The sequence below is a fragment of the Gavialis gangeticus genome, unplaced genomic scaffold, assembly GCF_001723915.1.
Source record: "Gavialis gangeticus isolate Ggan-Ray unplaced genomic scaffold, GavGan_comp1, whole genome shotgun sequence".
Classification (NCBI taxonomy): domain Eukaryota; kingdom Metazoa; phylum Chordata; order Crocodylia; family Gavialidae; genus Gavialis; species Gavialis gangeticus.
In genome coordinates, this window is record NW_017728992.1 from 156,045,997 (window position 1) to 156,067,297 (window position 21,301).

At 41.6% G+C, this 21,301-nt stretch overlaps 1 protein-coding gene across 4 annotated transcripts in view; it reads left to right on the forward strand.

Moving 5' to 3' along the window:
- Positions 1 to 724: 724 nt before the first annotated feature.
- The window catches only part of NDUFAF6 (NADH:ubiquinone oxidoreductase complex assembly factor 6), a 23,273-nt gene continuing 2,696 nt past the window's right edge, over positions 725 to 21,301 (forward strand). The window contains exons 1-7 of one of the 4 annotated variants that reach the window (XM_019527957.1): positions 725 to 928; positions 2,692 to 2,795; positions 5,367 to 5,489; positions 9,274 to 9,330; positions 11,203 to 11,341; positions 14,229 to 14,362; positions 15,967 to 16,068. In XM_019527957.1, the coding sequence (XP_019383502.1) occupies positions 2,775 to 2,795; positions 5,367 to 5,489; positions 9,274 to 9,330; positions 11,203 to 11,341; positions 14,229 to 14,362; positions 15,967 to 16,068 (576 nt within the window). In that variant the 5' untranslated portion in view covers positions 725 to 928; positions 2,692 to 2,774. Of the gene's footprint in view, positions 929 to 996; positions 1,176 to 2,691; positions 2,796 to 5,366; positions 5,490 to 9,273; positions 9,331 to 11,202; positions 11,342 to 14,228; positions 14,363 to 15,966; positions 16,069 to 21,301 lie in introns of those variants that run through there. The other 3 variants (XM_019527959.1, XM_019527956.1, XM_019527958.1) reach the window with 3 other exon arrangements.

The window sequence follows — 21,301 nt, forward strand, 5'->3', positions numbered from 1 at the left end:
GTGTAAAGGTAAGAGCACAGTGCTGATAAGGGGGAAGAGAGGAGGATCTTGGAGGAGGGGTTGCTCAGAAAGAGAGCATATGAGAGTTTTAATTGTTGCCCAAAGTGCCACTTGAAGAGTGGCAGGCCTCTTCAGATGCTTTAAGCTGGCACTAGTATAAAAAGCTAGTGTCAGCTGTCTGCACTTCATGATCCAACTTTTACCCAGGGCTTTGGGGCAGATGTGTAACTTACCAGGAACAGTCACCTTTTCATAAAACAAAAAAGTTAAAAAGATGCTGTTAAGCAAGTTGATAGGGCAGCTGGGCTTCTGGGAACAGCAAGGAAAGCAAAAGGATTCAAATTGTTCAGGGAGCCTTTTCATTTCTAGAAGGGGAGATGAAGGTTAGACAAAGGTTATAGACAAGTGGATTCAGATTAGCAGGCCAAAGGCTATGAGATATAAATATCTTTTTATGCTATCTTCATCATTTATTTTGAGCTACTGGCTTCTGAGCCATAGTGAAAGGATTCATTGTATAAGATTTGCAAAACTGTTCTTCTTTTTTTATTTGTTAAATTAAATGTAAAATTGAAGGAACCATACTCTAATTAGTCACAAACTGCTCCAGAATAGCCTGTTACTGAATTTCTTGGGTCATTGTAGGAGAGGCCTCAGTGATCTGACATGTACATCAGTAGCCTCCTAATATACATCCTGTCATGGCATGTTGCTAAAACTAAGATATCCTTTCTCCAAAATGATAATTACTTCTTGATGTTATATCACTGTTAATGAAAATAAGTAAGAGTTGTTTGACTAAAATTACCTTTCCCTCTAACAATTTTCATGCTCTTGCTTCTATGTTGATACCATCTTCACGGCTCTCCAATCATTATCATGTTTTTCAAGACATTTCCTGGATGGATTTGTAATTTGAAAAAATACAGTTAAAAGATCTTTCCAAACTTCTTTATAATACTTAAAAAAGAATACATGGATCCCATTTTTTAAAAACATATTTTTATTTTTCTGCTCACCTTTGAAATCCGTCCTCAGTTTGAGGGGTGGTAGGATACTGTAACACATATGGTAAAGCCCTTACATTTTATCCTCAGGCAGGACATCTTTCTTCAGATGCTAAGAGCTGAGGCAGAACTTGATTAAAAGCAGTGAGAACTTTTAAAATTAAGACAGTGGGTGCCACTGAAACTATTGAAACTTTGTTCACCCCTGTAGTGAAATCCAGAAAGAGGGCTGTCAGCTTAAAAATGGCATTTCTGCTGGAATAATTTTTAACTTCCTTCTTGCTTCAAGCAAAACCCAGGCTTAATAGGGCTGAAAGTTATTGGAGGGAGGAAAAAAAATCTCTGTTTTTCCAACTGGGTGCTCTGTGTAGTTGTTTATCCTTTGTCACTTTGTTTCCTCTGTTGGTTAGTGGAACTTTCACATAGGAACAAAGGGGAGAATAATTTAAAAGAGGAAAATGTGACTACAAAACTGCAGACACTGGCAAGGGTGGATACACTAGCATGTACTTCATTTTTAAACACAAATTACAGAAGAGCCTTCAAGTTACTGATATTTCTTTAAAATGTCTTAAATGAATAAGATTTGTTTTTAGCTCTGAAATATACTTTTAAGCCCTCTGAAATTAAGAGGAATCTTTCTTTAGCTTCATTGGGCTTTCAGTAAGGTTTTAAGATGGGTTGAGGAAGTAGCTGTCCAAATCACTTTTGGAACACTCTTCTGAAAACACTCAAAAATTGCTTGCTGCTATTTTTACCCAAACAATTTGACTCTGAAAATATCATTTTCTTTTTTGCCGGACACTAAAATAACCTGAATGACAATGGCTTGCCAAATTATTTTTGTTAAGCCTTTCTATGAAACAAATATATAAATATAACTAAAAACAGAGGAAAAAATCAGCACTTCATATGACTGAGTAAATTTAGGTTGTGCCTAATAATCTCTCAGTGTTAGAGGCTGGGCTTTTGAATGTCAGATTTCATTCTAATACAGATATAACTGATTTTTAAGCTCTTGGAAAATAGACAAAGTATTAAAAATGGCAGCTTACTTATCCAGGCTGTTTTGAGTACTGCTTTTAGTAAGAATTGCTTTGTTGGCTTCTGCGTTTTCAGATAAAGGTTTGTACACTGTAGTTGTTTCTAATTTAATGGCACACCCAAGTGGCAAAGAAGTGTAGATGCCTCTAAATCAGCAGCATGAACTCTGCATCTGGGAACCTTTATACTGTCGTGTTGCCAGCAAATGAGAATTCTGCTGGTTAAGCAAGTGTTCTTCTGCCAGCTGCCAAAGAAAGTGTTGTGAGATGCATTAACTCTGAGTGTGGTTTCATGATTAGAAAATGAGACTAGAAATTGGGAGGTCTGGATTTTGTTTCCAGCACTGCCACAGAATTGCTTTCTGACTTTGTACAAATACATTAAGATTTGATCCTGAAAGATCTGTAGCTCCTCCCTCTGGTGCAGAGGGTGTTCAAACGATATACACCTTCACCCATGGGAGTGAATACAGTGTGGTGTTTTTAATGTTTGTTTTTTAAATAAAAGCAAATCTGGCCAATCCTAGTTGAAGAAACTGCTGCCTGTTGTTTTAGAAAGAATGGAGTGCTAGCCAGTTGAATCCCCAATTTACATACAGTTATACACTCAAGGTATATTTTTTTTCATTTGTCGTTTATAGGAAACGTGACTATGAAGGGTTTCTGTGTTCGCTACTGTTGCCTGCAGAATCCCGCACTTCTGCTTTTGCACTGAGAGCCTTTAATGTGGAACTGGCTCAGGCAGGTATTGAAATAGAAAGTAAGAAGTTCAAGACTCTTAAACTGTGCTACAGAGAAGTGTTATATGCTGTGATTAAAGTTTCATGTTGCAAAGAGTAATGACCAAATACTTCAACATAAACCTCCAACTCCAAATGCCCCTGGAGAGAGACTGTGGGTGCTTGGAATCTGTGCTTGGTTTTGAACTGTGCAGCTGCCTCTGATCTGTAAAGGGTCAAACCAGAAATCTTGAGGATAGGTTTGTTCCCAGCTTGGCAGAGACTAAGTAACAACAAATCTGCCAGGAGAGAAGTTTGCAATTAAATAAATAATAAAAAAGAGTGATTGTAGTCTCTCTGCAATGTAGCCAGAGCCCACAAGAGTGAGTAATGCTTGCCAGAAAGACCCAACTAGAAAAGCCAAGGGGATGTGTTGATTAAGTACAATTCCATGTTGGGCTTTACTGCCAGGTCTCTTGGCAAATGGATGGTAGAATTTAATGCTGCCCTTGCTAAAATAGAAGTGGGAACCTTGCCTGTTCTGTGAGGTTAATGTCCCTCTGGGCTGAGTGGCAGACTTCTGTGTCAGCAGAAAGCAGAACTGGGCCAGGACAAAAATTTTGTAGATTTGAAATCCGGATGCAGATTTTATGGCTTAACCTCATCTCATGTAATAAGGAGAAAAATTTAGGAATCAGAAGAATGACATGTTGAACCCTTGAAATGTGTATTTTGTATCAGGCTACAGCAGGGGCAGGCAATTATTTTGGGTGGAGTTTTGGCCAGCTATCGAGGGCCGTGTGAAAGGCAGCCAGGGGCAGATAAATATTAATTTTCTAAATTTTTTGGGGGTCCCACGGGTCAGACAGAATGGCTTGGCTGGCTGCATCCACCCAGTGGGCCGCATTTTGCCTACCCCTGGGCTACAGGCATATAAAACAGGGGAGTTGGGTAGAGATTGCTGCTCTTGAGTGCACATCATCTGGCCCTTTGTGTTTCATATATCAAGTGTTTCGTGTGTGCTCCTGTCCTACAGTAAATGAGGCTAACTGGGACAGCTTAAACTGGAACAAAATGGCTGCTAATTTGCCATGGTTTAGTTTCCACTTAATGGATAAACACTTAAAATAGCTGCAGGAAATCAGCTTAAAAATACTAAATTTTTTCCTGTTGGCTCAGCATAATTTCACTTGTCTATAATCTCAGTGATTGAAACAACACACAAATCTAAGAATTGGTAAAATAAATACAAGTGTAATACACTTGTCTTTTGAAATTAGTATTTAATAGCTTGTTCAGGTTATTTGAGTTTTTTACATGTGATCTGGTGTTTTGTTAGAGAGTGACTAAACTGAAACATAAATTAAAAGGTTGCTTTAATGTATAGGAAGATTTGGGCAATACGTTAGCTCCTCTTTGTGAAATATTTCTGTTTCTCTAAGACACTGGCTTTGGGGAACAACTTATCTTTAATGATAATTAGTAGTTATTAAGCTTGTTAGAACACCACACAGCTAGCAAGAGACTGATAATGCCTGTCAAATGCAAAAAAGTCAAATGCTATAACATTAAACTGTAGCATATCCTCTTGAACTGCTTAAACTTAAAATCAGCAGTGTCAGGAAATTTAGCTTATAAAACACCTGGAGAAATATTTAAAAATAACACAGCTCACAAGCACTTGGCATGCTATGTTCAGGGGCAAAACCCCATCTCTGTTGTTTTACCCACTGGGTTTTGACATTGGCTTTAGAGGGGCCAGGACTTAATTCCTCTGTCTTGAAAGCTTCCGCTTGCAGCTCCAGTTCATTTTCATGGGCTTGAAAATAAGGCTATGTTTAGCCAACTGTCTGCAGTTCCTATGGTGGAGATCAAGTCAGCATCTTTGGGTAGGCATTTAGAATCTTACAGATGTAGGCTTACAGGAGCTGGGCGGCAAATGATTTAACATTCTGCTTTACACATTAACACACATAATTGAAATCTGGCATTGCAGCTTGGCTGGCAGTCTTGTTGATAGGGAATGTCAGTATCAAATTTGTTTTCTTCAGCAGTTGAGATTTGGGCCCAATTATGAAAGCCTTCAGTGCTTTAGTGGCTTCCCATTGGAGTTGTGAAAAAGCACATTTATACATCAGAAAAATTATATGGAATATGTTGGGATTTTTTTCTCCCACATGTTTTACATATATTTAGACTGTCATTTTGTTGGGGAAAATGACTTTTCTAAATGCAGTGTTTCCAAATAGGAGCCTTGGGCATTGTTATAGTATAGGTATTGTATGGTAACACCTACGTGTGCTCCATGGCACAGCAGATTTAGCAGTCAGTAAATGTAGTGGATATGACTTGGAAGATGTTTAAAGACCAATTTTACAGAAAACCAAGCACCATCTTTAATGAATTATTTTTCTCAAAATCTTTTGTCTGTTTTTTTTGTAATAAGATAAATTCCTCCAGGAGGCAGAGATTTTTGTAATATTTTTATTGGACCCACTGTTGACTTGGGACAGCAGTTGGACAAGTTTTTGGGCATAGAGTGCCCTTGCTAAGGTCTGAACGGAAGACTAAAATTTCACATTATACTTGTTTTCCAGATTAAAGATTCTATAACACAGAAGACTACAGGTTTGATGCGAATGCAGTTTTGGAGGAAAGCTGTGGAAGATATATACTGTGATAACCCACCTCATCAACCGGTTGCTATAGAACTATGGAAAGTAAGATATGTGTTCCATTTCCAAAAATCAACTTGAATGATTCTTTTCTTTTTAAAAGTTTGCAGTTTTATATGTATTTTGCTGCCTTCTAGCTCTGTTTTGTATTATACAGATAATGGACAATAGGGATGGGTGGGATACTGAGAACAGTTTAGAAGCCAAACAGGCAAGGTTGGACACTGATGAGGCTGATACCTAGGGAGGAGTTACTAGGAAAGTGTAGCTGTTAGTTGGGACACTGTTGATTAGAGAATTTGACTTCTAGCCACCGAAGGACAAAATAGTTAGTGACGAGTATAAAATTGGTACGAGCTAGAGTTTTTAAATTAAGTTGCCTGAGCCAGTCCTTCCTAAAAGGAGATTAGGCGCTGAAGGAAGGCAAATTAGTTTGAGCATAGAGACTAATACAGAAAGTAGAACATGCTTAACAGCTACAACTGTAATGTACAATATGTGGCTTTTCAAAGTTGTGACTCCCTAATGAGCTGGATAGGGGATAATGGACCTTGCCCAAAGCATCATTCTGCTTTGTATGCTGAGTTATGTGGAAAGTTGTGGTATGAATTTGCCTATTGATTTTCATACACCTTCTCCAAGACACCTCCTGTGCAACTTTATGCTAGCACTAGAACTCTGTACACCAGCATACCTGCAGTTTAGCACATTCACTGGCTGTGATTGAGGACATAAAAATCTGTTAATCAAACCTGTTCACTGTAGTTGGGACCCCACTATTTCAGAGGGTAGATGAATGCCTGTACTTCACACAGGTGTAACAGACCTTTGCTGGATGCTGTCATGCTTCTATGTAGCTCTGACTTCCAGCTGGGACAGGTTGTTTTAAGACCAGAGACTGATCCCTAAGAGAGATCACAGGGTAACTGTATCAAGATCTCTAAGCTGAGAGACCAGGAAAGAGGCTACCAGTGACCTTGGCTCTGATGAGGCTCTTCATGCCTCTTCCCATCCAGGGGACATAACCTCTCTAGATCCAAGCAGCTAATCAGGCAGCGGAAAGCCTCATTTGCCTAGGGAAAGTCAGGTTACTGATAATCCAGTAAATGTTGCTACAGAAAAATGGACACTGTATCTTGGACTCTCCATCCAAGGAGCCATCCACCTCTGACATACCTGGCAGCCAAGAGAATAGGGAAACACGCTGGAATTGGAGTTGCCACACTACAAGTCTTGTTAGAGAAACGGATTCCACATCTGCAGTCTGCTTTGTCTCTTGGGATGGATCAGAGCACTTTCAAAATCTCATACTTGTGATTTTCGGCATTGCTGGGTTGATGGCCCCTTCTTGTATATGTTTACTTCAGGGTTACAACCAAGCACGTGTTTCTGTCTATCAACAGTTGCATTTAAATTATACTTACAATCATATTTCAATGACAGAAAGTGCTTTCTTAAGAAAGAGAAACCACTTGCAGTGCTAAGAAATAAAACAAAGACAAATTTCTGCTTGTCTCACCTGTAAGAGATCCAGTGCAATTCTTGGATGCCTTGGACTCAAATGAAATACATGTGTGTTAGCCACAGCAAAGCTCTAACACAGTGGTTCTCAACCTTTTTTAGATTTGAAGCACACCTCATTAAACTTGATACACCCCTCAGAAAATGCCAAATCTTAGTGTTAACTAATTTTTTGACTACAGAAAAAGAATAGAGCAATTTCTCTGTTGCAAGCAGCTCAAAAGACCACAATAGGTCAGAATGTTTTTAATGCTATGGATTCTTATTTGAAATCTATTGTTTATCTTGTGAATTGCGTTTTCAGACCTAACAGTGCTAACATTGTGTGTCATCCTGGGGCACCCTTGAAAGTATCTCAAGGCACCATTTTAACACATTTAAAATGGTGCAGGAAATCACTCTCAATCACAGCTGGGAGCTGCACTTTTGTCTGTACCCAAAATGCCAAGAGTTAGAGCACCCCCCAACCCAACAGATGTTTGCCTGTTGGGTCATGGGGAATGAATCTGCCTGCACTGAACCCTTCCTGAACTGCCCCTCTGTCCAGCCCCATCCCCCACCCTTCCTGTTAAAATGAAAGCTGGTGGACATATTAGACTTTAGTAATAGACGGTAGATTCATAGTTCCACTAGGGCAGACTAGGGGCCCTTGTAAAGGTTAATATTTTGTATTGGTAACCTTCCATGGTAGTCTGTATGCACCTTTTTGCCTCTTATTTGCTTTCTGTCGCTGTTCCAGTACATGGCAGACTGCCCAGGAACAAGCGAGTTTCTTTGTTTGCCCAAAGAAGTCTTTGTCTTCTTTCCAGGAAGGGACTTCCTCTAGCAAAGCCTAACTCTTTTTTTCCTTTCCAAAGCTTCCCTTCTGTGTGGTTGTGTGAATTGAGTAGCTTCAGTGGCTTTGAACATGTCCAAATGTGGTCTTCCTAACTCTCTTCATTGTTGGGGTGTGACCTGTATAAAAAAGGGATTTCTTTTGTGAGAGTAAGTCTCACAAATGTCACATTGATAAAAATACATACATGATGCACATATGGGTAGGCCTGCTGTCAGTCATCCTGCTGCTCTTTCCAAATTGCAAATCAATTTGGGAATGTAGTAGAGGAGGGAACTTACCTGGTTCCTGCAACAAGAGCTGCTCTCATTCCTGGCTTCTCTGGAAGTTAGCAAATGCATGAAACATTCTAAACAGATTTGATTTTCAAACAAGCCAGTGAACCAGATCTTCAAAAGATTAAAAGCATTTTGTGAAAGCTCCATCTGCTCTGGTGAAGGGTAGGAATATTGAGGCAAATGGACAGTGTCATTGGATTATGCTGTCACGGTGCACTCTTCCTAATTCCTGAATTTGCGACTTTACCTCCTATATGTCTGCACACACCAGGGATGATTCTACTTTTGCATGACTCGGTCTTCATAGAAAGTAATTGCTGAAAAAGACAGGTGGTTAGACAGATAAAATCATTAGTGCAGGCAGTACACAAAGAATAGTTTGAAAAAGCAGTCCAAGTTCATGGATAGCCCTCAGACCTGGTGTTATAGACCAATTGAAGGAACTTCCTTAGTTAATATAATTGCTAGGCTTTTGATAGCCATCTGGCATATGATTTCCAGCTTTTCACTGCATTTTAGCATACGTATTGGCAGCGAGTGGCAGTTTTGTGAGCTCCCACATGCTGGCTGTGCTGACATAGCAGTTCTGGGAGCTGTGATGTCTGGGGTTGAACAACTACTGGCACTGATGCAACAGCTCTGGCAGCCATGGCCTGAAGCCTTGCCGAGTGGCTGCAGTCCACTAACTCATTTGAGTGTGACACCTCTGATACATAGTACACACACATTTGTTCTGAAGATTCACATGTAAAATCTTTTTCTTTATTGCGTATCTTAAGAAATGATACTCTCTTTTTCAAAGAGAACAAAGTGTTTTGTAAACATTTTGTGGGATTGTAATGAGTAAAATGTGGAGACTTTAAATTACATTTTAAAATAAGTATTTATGCTTTCTCTTTCATTTGCCTAATAGGTTTGATTTTCAGATTCTGCTTTATTTCAGCAGTTGTAGGAAGGAGAGACTTCAGTTGAAAAGTTTTAGAATGGAGGAGCAGTTTTCTTTAAACTTTTCCATTGACCTGTCACTACCTTATTTTTCCTTCTTGACTTTACTTAATCAATACTGTGCAAACCAAATCTGACTCTTAATAACCAAAAAAATCATTTTTATAAAACAAAAATTTGAAAATTATGACAAGTTGTGATTAAGGGTGTAATTTTCTAAACTGTAACAGAGGTTTCTGATCATTTCCAGGCTGTCAAAAAACATCAGTTGACTAAAATGTGGCTTATGAAGATCATTGATGAACGAGTAAGTAATTCTCGTCTGCTGTGTGTATTTGAAGTTTTTCTGTCCTATTTGATTTTTGTTAATCGTATGTATCTAACCAAAATAGTTCTTTTCTTTTCCGCATAGTAGTATTCAACCCTTTCAGTAGTAGGGCCCTCTACCCATTACATATGATGGAATACTTGGTTAATTGCACAAAATACATTTATACCAGCCACACATGTGAAATAATTATCATGTGATAAAAATGACTGTCCAGATACAAAAAGAGCCAACTAGCCTATAAGATTAGTGTTTGAAAAGTGTAACAGCTCTATGGCTGGTTTCTATCCATCTTTAATGTGAATGTGTAGCAGGGCCTTATTTGCCCTCTGCCCTGGCATCCTATACTTTCTTAAATTTCTCCCTTGGTTAAAAAAGGCCACTCCTCACAACTCCATTTTAATATGTCACCTGTCTTTTTGGCCAGCATGGGAGGACAAAACACCATGTTTTGTTTTAAAAAATAGCATTCATGAAAGGATGGAGGATGACAGCTCTGGAAACTCTTAATTTTTTTTGTACAATATCACTGTGTGCTTTCCAAGGCCACCATGTAATTAAGTCTCAGTCTTCACCTGGAGTGATTACATCTAGGGTACCAAGGTCTTAAGTTGTGCTTAGACTTTGTGTCAGCCCTAGAGAGTTTTGCCCTAGAAATTAGACCGTCAGTCCGTATCCACTGTAGGATTCCAAGAGATACAATTTCATGAAACTCTTGAGAAGTCGAAGTTAAAAACTCTTTTTAGATAGTTTTTTAAAATCATTATTTTACTGTATACTTATACCCTCTTACTGTCTGCTCATATCCAGTTGGCTTTTAGAAATTAATTTAGAACATTTTTGTATAGTTTTGTACTAAGGCAAGATGCAGACTCAGCTCAAATGTCAGGATTTCAGATTACATATATCTTGGTATTCACCTGACTACCATTTTTACTGGAGTATCTGAGCAGCTAATAATCTTTAATGTTTTTATTCCCAGAACTCATAGGAGAGGAAGGGAAGAACTATATTTCCTATAGGACATACAGGGCGTATCTACACGTGACGCTACGTTGCTGCAGCGATGCATTATGGCAAAGTAGCGTCCGGGGTATCTACACATGACCAGCAGCTACTTTACCATAGCGGCGAGCTCCCCTGCGATAGTACGCCACTACAACGAAGTAGCTGTTAGAGATAACCATGTGCCGTGTGTACAGCACGGTATAGGCAGTTACTGTGCCGTGCTTTAGTACTTCGAAAAGGAAGTACTAAAGCATGGTACAGTAACAGTGTCACTGTAGGGCAACGTGTAGACATGCCCATTGGGAACTAAGGCACATGGAGACAAGTGATTGGCACAGGGTCACACAGGGAGCCTCTAGTGAATCAGGCAATTGAATCCTGTTTTCAAGTCCCATCCTTGTGTCTTAGTCGCTGGTGTGTACCTGCTGTGAAAGCATTTTAAACATCACAGCAGAGGACCATTCTCTCATCTGCAGTATTATCTCAATGAGATGGAAACCTCAGTTACTGATACAGTTGGTGTAAATATGCTGTATAGTATCTTCATAAAACTAAGGTTATGATTCTGAGGCAACTTTGCATAAATAATTATAGCTGTTTTCTTGTTACTTCAGCATTGCAGAAGGGGAATTTAAATCCACAGAAATTGTGGTGTCTACATTAACTGTATCTGGTTGTGGTCAGACATGTTGTTAAACATGTACTTTAATGTTATGACTGCATGTATATGTGTATCCTCTTTACACTTCCTTGTGTACATTACCTTTGTTACCTACATAGTAATGAGGGGCTATGTTGATTTGCTTATTGAATCAAATGGCCTATACTTACACTGGAATGTAGATTCATCCTCATTCATGTTCCATGGTCCAACTACAGGAAAAAAATTTGGATGATAGAGCATATCGTAACATCCAAGAGCTTGAAACTTATGCTGAGAACACTCAGAGCGCTCTCTTATATCTCACATTGGAAATGCTGGGTATGTGCTTCCTTATTTTTACTAAGAGTTTATCAGCTCCACTATTATTGCTTCTACATTTATGAAATAATGGTGGACTTTTGTAAGTGCTGAGCATTTAGCTTGATTCTGCTTTCACTAAACCCAAAGGTTTGCTGTAGTGGAAGCATGATTTGGCCATGTCCCCATGAGCAGGGGCGTGTTTGCAGCAGTATTTGTGCCGCTACTTTGTGCTGCAGTGCATGCTCCTGCTCATGTGGTTTGCACAGCGGGACACATTGTCCTGCTGCTTCACATACTGCAGGGGGGCTGGCTGGGGTACAGGGTGCCTCACTGCGGGGTAGACAGCAGGCAGCCTCTATGCTGACACACCCTGTGCCCCAGCCAGCTTGGAAGTGGCACATGGAGACGGGATCAAGCAGCACAGGGCGTACTCCACGTTTGTCCTGGCACACTGCACTTTGATGTGCTTTGGGTCCTCCTTTCTTTTTTTTTTAGGGGTTTTTTTGTATGCTGTTGGGAAATCCCCCAAGTTTTGCCCCCATGCTGTAAATTAGCAGTGTGGGACATGATTTAATGTGCAACACTTGCACTTGTGGCATGGCAAGTAGGTTTGTGGTGCCACAAACTGCGTGTGCCTGCACATCTGGATCCTTTAATGCTTTGCAAAATTTGTCCTTTAATCTTTGAAATTGAAATTGAATTTAGTGCAGACAGCATAAACATGCGTATCTTACTTAAATGTAACTGCAGTGAGTATAAACATAAATTAAACTCCAAAGTGTAGGCTAACTGCATAGTCTCTTAGTCATTGAAACAGAAGTGTAGTTATTTAAAAAAGGAAAAGGCAGTGAAGATTGTAAGGGCTTTGTGGTTTAGACTGTGTCTGTCTGTATATTGCTGAACACAGTGGACCTTTGTGTAAATAGGAAGCAATAAAGTGAGGACTACCCAGATAGTTCTTGAATCCTGAACTATTAGAACCTATACTTCTAGCACTGCTAGTAAGAGTCTACCCCATGTTTTGGGAAAAGATCTTCCTGATAGTCTGACTTCCCTATTTTAATTAGATCATATTTTAGAGAATTCTAGATTGTTCATGTTGGTCTTGGAATTCCTTCCTTCCTCTCCCCTCCCTTTACCAGCTATGTTATTTCAGGTGAATTTGGCAAAAGTAGAAGCCCAGCCTTCTCCCTTAGGACTCAGGGTCTCTCCCTCCCAAATCCAGATATGTAGCAATTACAATAATAAAATAATTATGAATTTGAACAAGACCTCATTGAAAACAGGTGTATCTAAATTAGACTAGTTACATTAGTACCTTATGTATAATTTTGCAATGTTACATTGTAGGGAAGTTTCTCCCCACTGGACTCTATCCAGTTTCTGTGCCCTTTTAAAGTGAATATTCTTGCTTCATGTTGTTATTAATCTTGCACTATTTCTACTGTTTAGCCAGAATTATCTGAATTTAAATCCTGTCTACCAGAGTGTGTGCAACCCCCCTCCTTTCCCTTCCCAGTTTGACTTTATCTATGAATAATAGAAATGTACTCTTTAGTCCAATCTCCAAATTCTTAATGAAAATTTCAAACAGTATTGGACCCAAAGCAGATCTCTGTTGGATCCCACTTGAAATGCCCTCTTAATTTGACACTGAGGCATTGAAAATTACTCCATAAGGTCCTTTCTCCTTCCCCTTCCCCCCTGCAACTGCTTGTAAACCCATGTTATAGTAATTTCATCTAGACTAGACATTTGCAATTTAAGGTGCAGGGTCCAGATTGGTTTGTAAAGGTGGTGGTGGGAGGAGTCATGGAGCAGTGGCAGCTGCCAGGTCACAAGCGGTGGCCTGCCTTCAAACTTACCTTTCTTAATTTGGCTAACCATTGCTATTAGGTTGCCAGCCCTTGAGCTAGAGCATATTTCTGTAGTTTGTTTATGAGACCTGAAAGATGGGGCTGTCAGAAGCCCTACTAAAATTAATGTATACCTCATATACTGCTTCCTTACCCTCTGCTAGGCTGCTTATCCCAGGAAAGAGGGAAATTAGAATGGTTTGATAAAATTTGTAACAAAGTTATGAACTTGTTGGCTTTTTCTGATTACCTTGTTATCCTTTATGGTTTTAAAAATTATCCATCAATTTGTTCCAATAGTTTTCAGGTATCAAAGTTAATCCGACGTGTCTGTAATTCCATGGATCTTCTTTTTTCTCCTTGTTAACTGCATCTTTCCACAAAGCCTCTTTAATGAGTTAAAGCAAGGGTTGGCAACCTTTTCAGGCTGTGGTCTGGATTGACCCAGTTCAGGTCAGAGGTAGTCCAGTGCCGTAGGTTGCCAACCCTCTAACCCAGGGGCTATTTAAAATGTTGGTCCTGCCCTGGATTGATTCTGTGCCTTAGTATTGTTGCTGGCCAGGAGTCTTTCGTCCAGATGATTTTCTGGTAGGAAATGGAATGTCCAAAAACTCAAAACATTCTCTGAAAAGTTGTCTTTGATCATAGGCACTGCCTGCAGTAGGGACTCTCTAGTTTTGTGGCTGTACTGGTGCATTAGGGTAAGGTACCCCAACACAAGTCAGCTTCTGTGCTGATGTATGGGGGTTGTACTAGGGGGTTGAACATGTGCAGCTGTGTTGCACCAGCAGTGCTAATGCAAAAAGTCAAATGTAACTAGTGTTAAGAGATTTCATTCCAGAATTAAAAAATCATTGTGCTACTTCAGAACTTTCACTTCTGAGGTATTCACAAATTGCTTCAAGACCTAATACTGTTTAAGATTTAGGTTTACCTGTGCCCTAAGCAAAAAACAATTGTGCGACTTTCGTAAGACTCATTACTATGTTAACTAATGGTGGGGCAGCCTGAGTACATGTAGTTTATAACTTTTATGTCTGCAAACACAGGTGTGAGGGACATCCATGCAGATCATGCAGCCAGTCATATTGGGAAAGCACAGGGTATAGTCACCTGCTTGCGAGCAACTCCATATCACATCAACAGAAGAAAGGTTTTTCTCCCTATGGACATTTGCATGTTGGTAAGAAAATACTGACTGGAAACAACCAATATACTGCCTCTAACCTGTACTTCTCAGTTCTTGATACAAGAACATGTTATTAGATTACAGAATCATTGAAAAGTAGGTCTGGAAGGAACCTCAGGAGGCCAACTAGTTCAACACCCTGCTTCAGGCAAGATCATTTTTCTCTAAACCATCTTAGATGGGTGTCTATTTAATCTGCTCTTAAAAACTTCCAAGGTTGGAGATGCCACAACCCCTCTAGTGTACCTGTTGTTTAATTACCTTCATAGAGAGATTTCTTCCTAAATCAGAAAGTAAGTGTCAATCTCCTGCTTCCTTTTAGTAGGAGAATATTCACTTTCTGTGCCTTAGTCTCCCTACCAGGTGCCCTCTGCCATAGACCTGGTATTTGTCCTTTTGCTTTATTTCTTTTGGGAGGTAAGATTAGAGTGATTTATTTATGTTTATTTTAGCTCTTTTGGTTTTTTTTTCTTAAATCCAGTAGCAGTTTTGCTAAAAGATTTGCTTTCCACCCTCACCCTTAGGGTCCAGGCAAGTATGGGAGAAGGTACTCCCCAGCCAAGGAATTAAATCTTAAACCAGTTATTCCCTTCTCCTCCCCCACCGATAGGTGCCACCAAAGTAAGGGCTTTATTTCTTTGCTCAGAGTGGCATTTGATAGCAGTGGGTTAGCACACCCTGCCTTCACCCCAGCTCCTTTGCCTGCTCTGCTCTGCCAGAGTTCATAGTAGCCAAAACCCTAGAGCCCTTGTCCTCTGGCTTTGTCCTCTGGCTCCTTCCCCTGCTTCACACAGCTGGAGCCTATAGCTGCCGGAGTTGCAGAATAGCAGTGGCCACGTCAGCATCTCCTGCTTCTGTTCTGGCATCTCCCCAATTAGTGTCTGAGGTTTGTGTCCTCCTTACTCACCCCTAATTATGCCACTGAGTGACAGAAAGTTGCAGAAACAAAAAGTAACCTGGCAGCTATCAGAATTTTCTGGTTCCACTTCAATCCATGTTTCTGTGTTCCCATGTTCAAACATAGCAGAATTGTGTAGTAAGGACAGTGTTGAAAAAACTTGTTAGCTAACATGATGCTGAACATGTCCTGATCTGCATTAAGCAGGAACACTTGGTCAGCGTTGTCAGTTAGCACAGTTTCATGTAACTGTTCAAACATGGTAACATTTTGTAATACATGCCCAGCTATATGGCAGTATCTTGCTTCATGAAACGGACCCTCTTTTTCCCCAGTAACCATCCCTGATATTTTTCTTTCTTTTTTCTGCCTAGCCTCTTGTGGTCTGTCTTTTTAACTTGGCCTACAAGTAACTGATTACAGATTTCCAAAACTTAAATTCTAGCTCAGTTATCCGTACTCACTAGAAGATATTTAGAGATCCAGTTTATTCAAAGACTCAGTTGATACCCTTCCTTCCCTAGAGTTTGCCTCCCATTGACTAACTTTAAAAAACATGTAATAAACATTTAGGATATTTTATATGGGTTGGTAGTCTGGTTGCCAGATTTTTGTGTTTTTCTTAAACTTTTGTTAAGATGAAATGTGAGATTTGTGGTGTTTTGTTTTTTTGTCCCGCCCCGCCCCCCCTTGCTTTCAGCATGGTGTTTCACAAGAGGATTTCATAAGATGCCATCAAGAGAAAAATGTGAGAGATGTAATTTATGACATTGCCAGTCAGGCACACATCCATCTAGAACACGTGAGCTTCCTCTCTTTGTTAATATCATAATCTGTGTTAATTTTCTGGAATGTTTTCATAATGTGGTTTTGGATGGTGTGTCTCATTGGATACACATAATTCCAAAGATTTTAAAAACATTTTGCCTTTCCAGTTGGAGTTGATCTGTGAAGTTTAGTGTCTAAGCTAACTCAGCCCTTGTTAACTTTGCTAACATGATTATTTTTGAGGAGTGCAGCCTTGTGCTTTGACATTTATGGTACAGAATAAAAGGCACAAAAATGAACTAAAAACTTGCTTTAAAACTCACAACGTGAACTCTGAATGGGTGCTGTCAGAGGACATGCAGGGCAGGTTTTCTGAATGGGTGCTGTCAGAGAACATGCAGAGCAGGTTTTCCCCATTGAGTTCAAACTCTGTGCAAAAGGACTAACTGAAGTCTTGTTGTGAGAGATGCCCTGGACTTAGGTACTGTTTGAAGCTGCTAAGTGTCTGTGAAGCGTGCCAGACATTCTTGGCCAAAGCAGTACTTCAAAAGCAACCTTGAAGAAGAAAAAATTGTTGCATTTTGAGCCACTTCTGAAACATCTGCACTCTCTAGCAGTCATCCAGCATCTCACAGTTTTCTGCTGCTCTCCCCTATCCTCAGAGGTGGTTGTGGGGAGAGAGTAGGGTAGACAGCCAATCAGCACTTCTCTGTGTATTCAGCTGTCCTCTGGAAACTCTGGAGACCAGAGGCTGAGGTATACAGGGAGTCCTGCTCTTCAGCCCTGACTGAAGATCAGTGCCACTATATGCTTTTGCAGATTTGATGCACATTGATATGCCAGAGGGCACATGCATCTGCACAGCACTGTAGACTCAAATTCTGCAATGGGCTGCAAGGGTGTGTCTGCACAGATCCCATTCCAGGATCAGCACCACAGATGGCATCTATGCAGGAACTGCATCATGAATTTTATCGTGCAGGTGCAACAGCTGCCAGGAATACAAAATATTTTGCATTTTACTGCCAAACACTTTTTCCTGAAAAAGTGTGATACCATACACTGAGCTGTACTGGGACTCTTTCATGGATTGCTTTTCCCTCAAGCCAGCCTGATTAGAATAACTGTCAAACAAGCATTATAAAAGATTTTTTTTCACAGGGATCAGGTTATCTGTGTAGATCAAGGTCGGGCAGTTATTTGGGCCCAGGAGCCATATAGGGAGCTTTGGTGAGTTATTGCAGACTGGGTGAGCCCACTGCTCCCCATACTGTAACAACTCACCAAAACTCCCTATGTGGGATTTTGCTGTGGGTGGGCAGGGAGTGGTGTTCAGGAGTGGGATGGGCAGGCAAGCCTAGGATCATGGGGTGGAGTTGCAGGGTGTTGACAACATGGGGCTGGGGCCTGGGACAGAGTTGTGATCTGCTCCCTACCTGCCTCTGCCCTGTGAGAGGGTGCAGGAGGTGTGTGTGTTGGGGGGGAGCGCTGCCTGGGTGCTAGGGCCTGGGAGCTGGCCAGGGATGAGGGGAGGGGGCAGGGGGTGCATGCAGCACAGCTCATCCGGGCGATGCAGTCTGCGGTTGTCCCCATGGCATTCTGCATGGGGATGAGCCCTGCCTACTCCCACCTGGGACAGCTTGTACCATGCTGCACCACTCTGCTTGCCTGGCATGGGTGACTGAGTGAGTGGAAGGCAGCCAAGAGCTGGAGCCCCACATGCTGGGGCAGGAGCTGTCTGGCTGAAGTTTCCTTTCTGCCTGGATTGGTGCGGCAGGGGCAGGAGCAGGAGGAGGAGCTGCTGCTGGAGGCAAAGGGAGCCAAGCACCACCCAGGTGGCTGCAGCCATATTGGGAGCAGCAGCCCTGCTGGTAAACTGCGCATTGGCCCAGACTGGGGCCTGTGGGCGTGGGCAGGAGCACAGCATGGGCTGTCCCCAGTGGGACTCAGTGCCATGTGGAGTGCCGCAGGGGCTTATGTGGGCCTGATCCAAACAATTGGTGGGCTGTATCTGGCCCGCAGGCTGTATTTTTCCCACCCTGGTGTAAATTCTAATTTAGGATCTACACAGAGACCTCTTTTTTTTTCTTCTCCGTTTGTTTATCTCCATCATTTAGGGAGGTCATATAGCAAAATCAGCCCAGTTAGGGTGCTTGGGGACAGCTGACTCTGAGTACCCCTGCTGAGATAGACAGTTCTGCAGTTAACATGTTAACAGCTGTGGTGGTTGCAATTGATAATAAGGATGATGCTACAGATCAGTCAGCCCTTCAGGAAACCTGGGTGGGGTGGAGGGTCTGTGCTATCTAGGACAGAAAAATTGCTGTTCCAGACTGGTGCCAGGGGCATAGCCAGTCTATTATTCCCTCCTCCCCTGCTTCCAGTCCCCTCAACTCCAGTCAGACTGTGCACCTGAAAGGATCCCAGCAGAAGACTGTAGGGACCCTGTCAACTTGGTATCCTTCTGTGCTTCTTCCTGCTACCTCAACTTAGCCCCACAGACCTGTGTATCCTAATACACCCATGCCCTCCTTGTCCCCATTGCCCCAGATCAGTCAGATCAATTTAACCTACATGGTCAGTTGTGCCCATCAAGTCTGGGACTGGGCCAAAAATGTTACTGTGAGGAGGGTGCTTCCCTGATGCAGAGTTGTTCACTAGGGTGGTGGTGTGGACATGTTCTAATTCCTGGGATTTCTGGGACAGCTGGGTGGGCAGCTGTCTGCACTGGGCCCTGGGTTTTGTGCTCATGCCCATATAAACAGAGCTGTCTTTAGGGGTGTGCAGGGCTCAGGGCATATCAGCCTGTGCAGGGCCAGGGTGCAGAGGGGGAATGGAGGTGGGCGACTGCCTGCAGAAGCTGGCAGTGGTAGCAGCAGGGCCTGTGCGGTACTGTCTGTGGGTCTCCCAAAGTGCGGGGCCTGATTCTCTCCCCCCAGGCATGGCTCTGCATATGAAAATGGCTGGCAGTGGAGCATGTGGGCAGTGAGCATGGTGAGTAACAGGCATGGGATGAGAGGCTGGGGGGAGGAGGGGTCCTTGTGACCCTGTGACTAGAGCCAGCCACCCTTTAGGACACTGCAGGATTTCTTGGAAATCAGCTGAGCTTCTCTGAGAGATGGTGAATGGTGCCAGCAAGGCAATCCAGGCTGGCCCAGCCCACAAGGTAGTGAGCAGAACAGCCGTTTTGGGGAATATCCCAGTTGGGACATCTAGAGCTCTGCTGCAGAACTCAGAAGATAAAGGCTCTTCCTTCAGAGCACCCAAATGGGGAGGACCTGTGAGTGCTGTACATGGCTCTTGAGGGAGGATAGCATTTAGTGGTTAAAGCAGGAGAGGCCTACTGGGAGACAGGATACTGGTTTATTTCCCTGGCAGTGGAATTTAGTCCCGAGAGGGACTGAATTTAGGATTCCTGGATTCCATCCCCCTGCTTAGAGAGGACTGTGGAAGCCAGTATATGCTTATTTTGCCACATATAAAAATAAAATACAATGAATATGCTTATAAAAGTATGTTGGAACACCAAACAAGGAGGCATTAGATTTTTCTAAGCCAAGTAGTTGGAAAATACTTGGGAAAATGTCGTGCCATTTTTCTTTCAAAATCTTTCTCAAAAGTGGCTGAAGTATTGTTTTAGCTGAAACTTTCCAAAATATAAAATGAAAAGGGTGGTGTGGAGGGAGGGAGGGAAAACACTGCTCAAGGAAGATACTAAGGAGAATAAATTGCAACTCTTAGTTTGGCAAATACATACATGTAGCTGAAAACATAGACAGGTTGGGCAGCCTTAGCTACAGGTGGCAATACAAGGGTTCACTATAACCTAATATCAATAAATAAGAAATTGCAGCTCCAGGAACAATTCCCCTTAAAAAATATCAAGCACAAGGATGCATTCAACAAGGTAAATCTATTGACGGGATTGCTCTTGATATTTGTGAATATTTTCATCTGTCACTCTTGATGTTATCTCCAAGAAGACCTATGTACAGCATGGCCAATGCAAGTAAAGAAATAGATGCAATTAGAACAAATATAATTGACAAGAAATAACTGAATATTATAGGGCAAAGGAATGTATTTGAGCAAGGAAAATTAATTTTAAAATGATCACATGTAAATAATACATTTAAAAAATGACTGTTCAAATACAATTGTACACATAACTTTGCTCTACAATTCTTGTTTAATATCTGGATTGATTCCTTTTTAAAAATCCTAAACTAAAAAATTAGCAATTGTCAGCCAGGGCACTGAGGTACCCAGAGGTGCTGCAAGATCCTTTGGAGGGTGCCCTGGGATGTGAGGTGATCAGCTAGGTGGGAGGAGATAAATGTGGGGTTTGGCTCAGTCCCTGGCCAGTCCTCTGCCCCCACTACCCAGCCCCTGTGCAAGGAGGTAAGCACTGTAATAAATTAGTTTTGGATGGGGTGCTACTCAGTTATGGAGGGGTGACTCCTGTCTACCGAGAGGTGCCTTGAGTCTAGAATGCATTGGTCTGGTAAATCATAACCAGAATCCTAGTCCAGTCTTGGAAGCATGCAGTCCAGTGCATGGACTTCTGCTGATTTACACCACCTGAAGGTCTATTTTACTAGACTATTCCAAAAAATAGCATTTTACTTTTTTCTGAATGATAGTAGTGATTAATATATGCTCTTATCCTCTGGTTTTGAATACAAAAATATTTTTATATGCTGACTAAACAAAAATCCATTAAAAAAATTCCTATTAGGGTTTTTGTAGTTACTTACTCTACTTTGGTTCTGGGTGTGACTGTAAACTGTACCCAACGGGAGGGCCTGGTGGCAATGTGGTGGGGCTATTTGTAGTGGGGTAGCTCTTATAAAATATCAAGATGTAGCAACCCTCAGAGTAAGGTGAGTATAGGGCATCTTAAAACCGTAGCCTGCACTACCTTGTAGATACTCCTTGGTTGGAGAAAGGCTAAGGGACATCAACCTGACAGAAACGTGCCCTCACTGAGGTATTAGATCTTACTAATAAATAAGTGGCAGAAGCTACAACCATTGAGGAACTGAACATCTGGACTTGTTCTAGCCTTTGGATTCTGCCTCGGTGGTCTGAAGTGGGGATGGTAGGTCTTAAGCACTCGCTACTCCTCCATACACTTGGTTAGGCTTGTGCATTGAAGGTCTTGGTGTGATGGTCGTAGGACTCTGTACAAGCAGATTCATCAGGCACCTGGCTAGGCCTCTTACATGTACACCATGATCCAGAGGATCAGCAGTTGCCTATTCTAT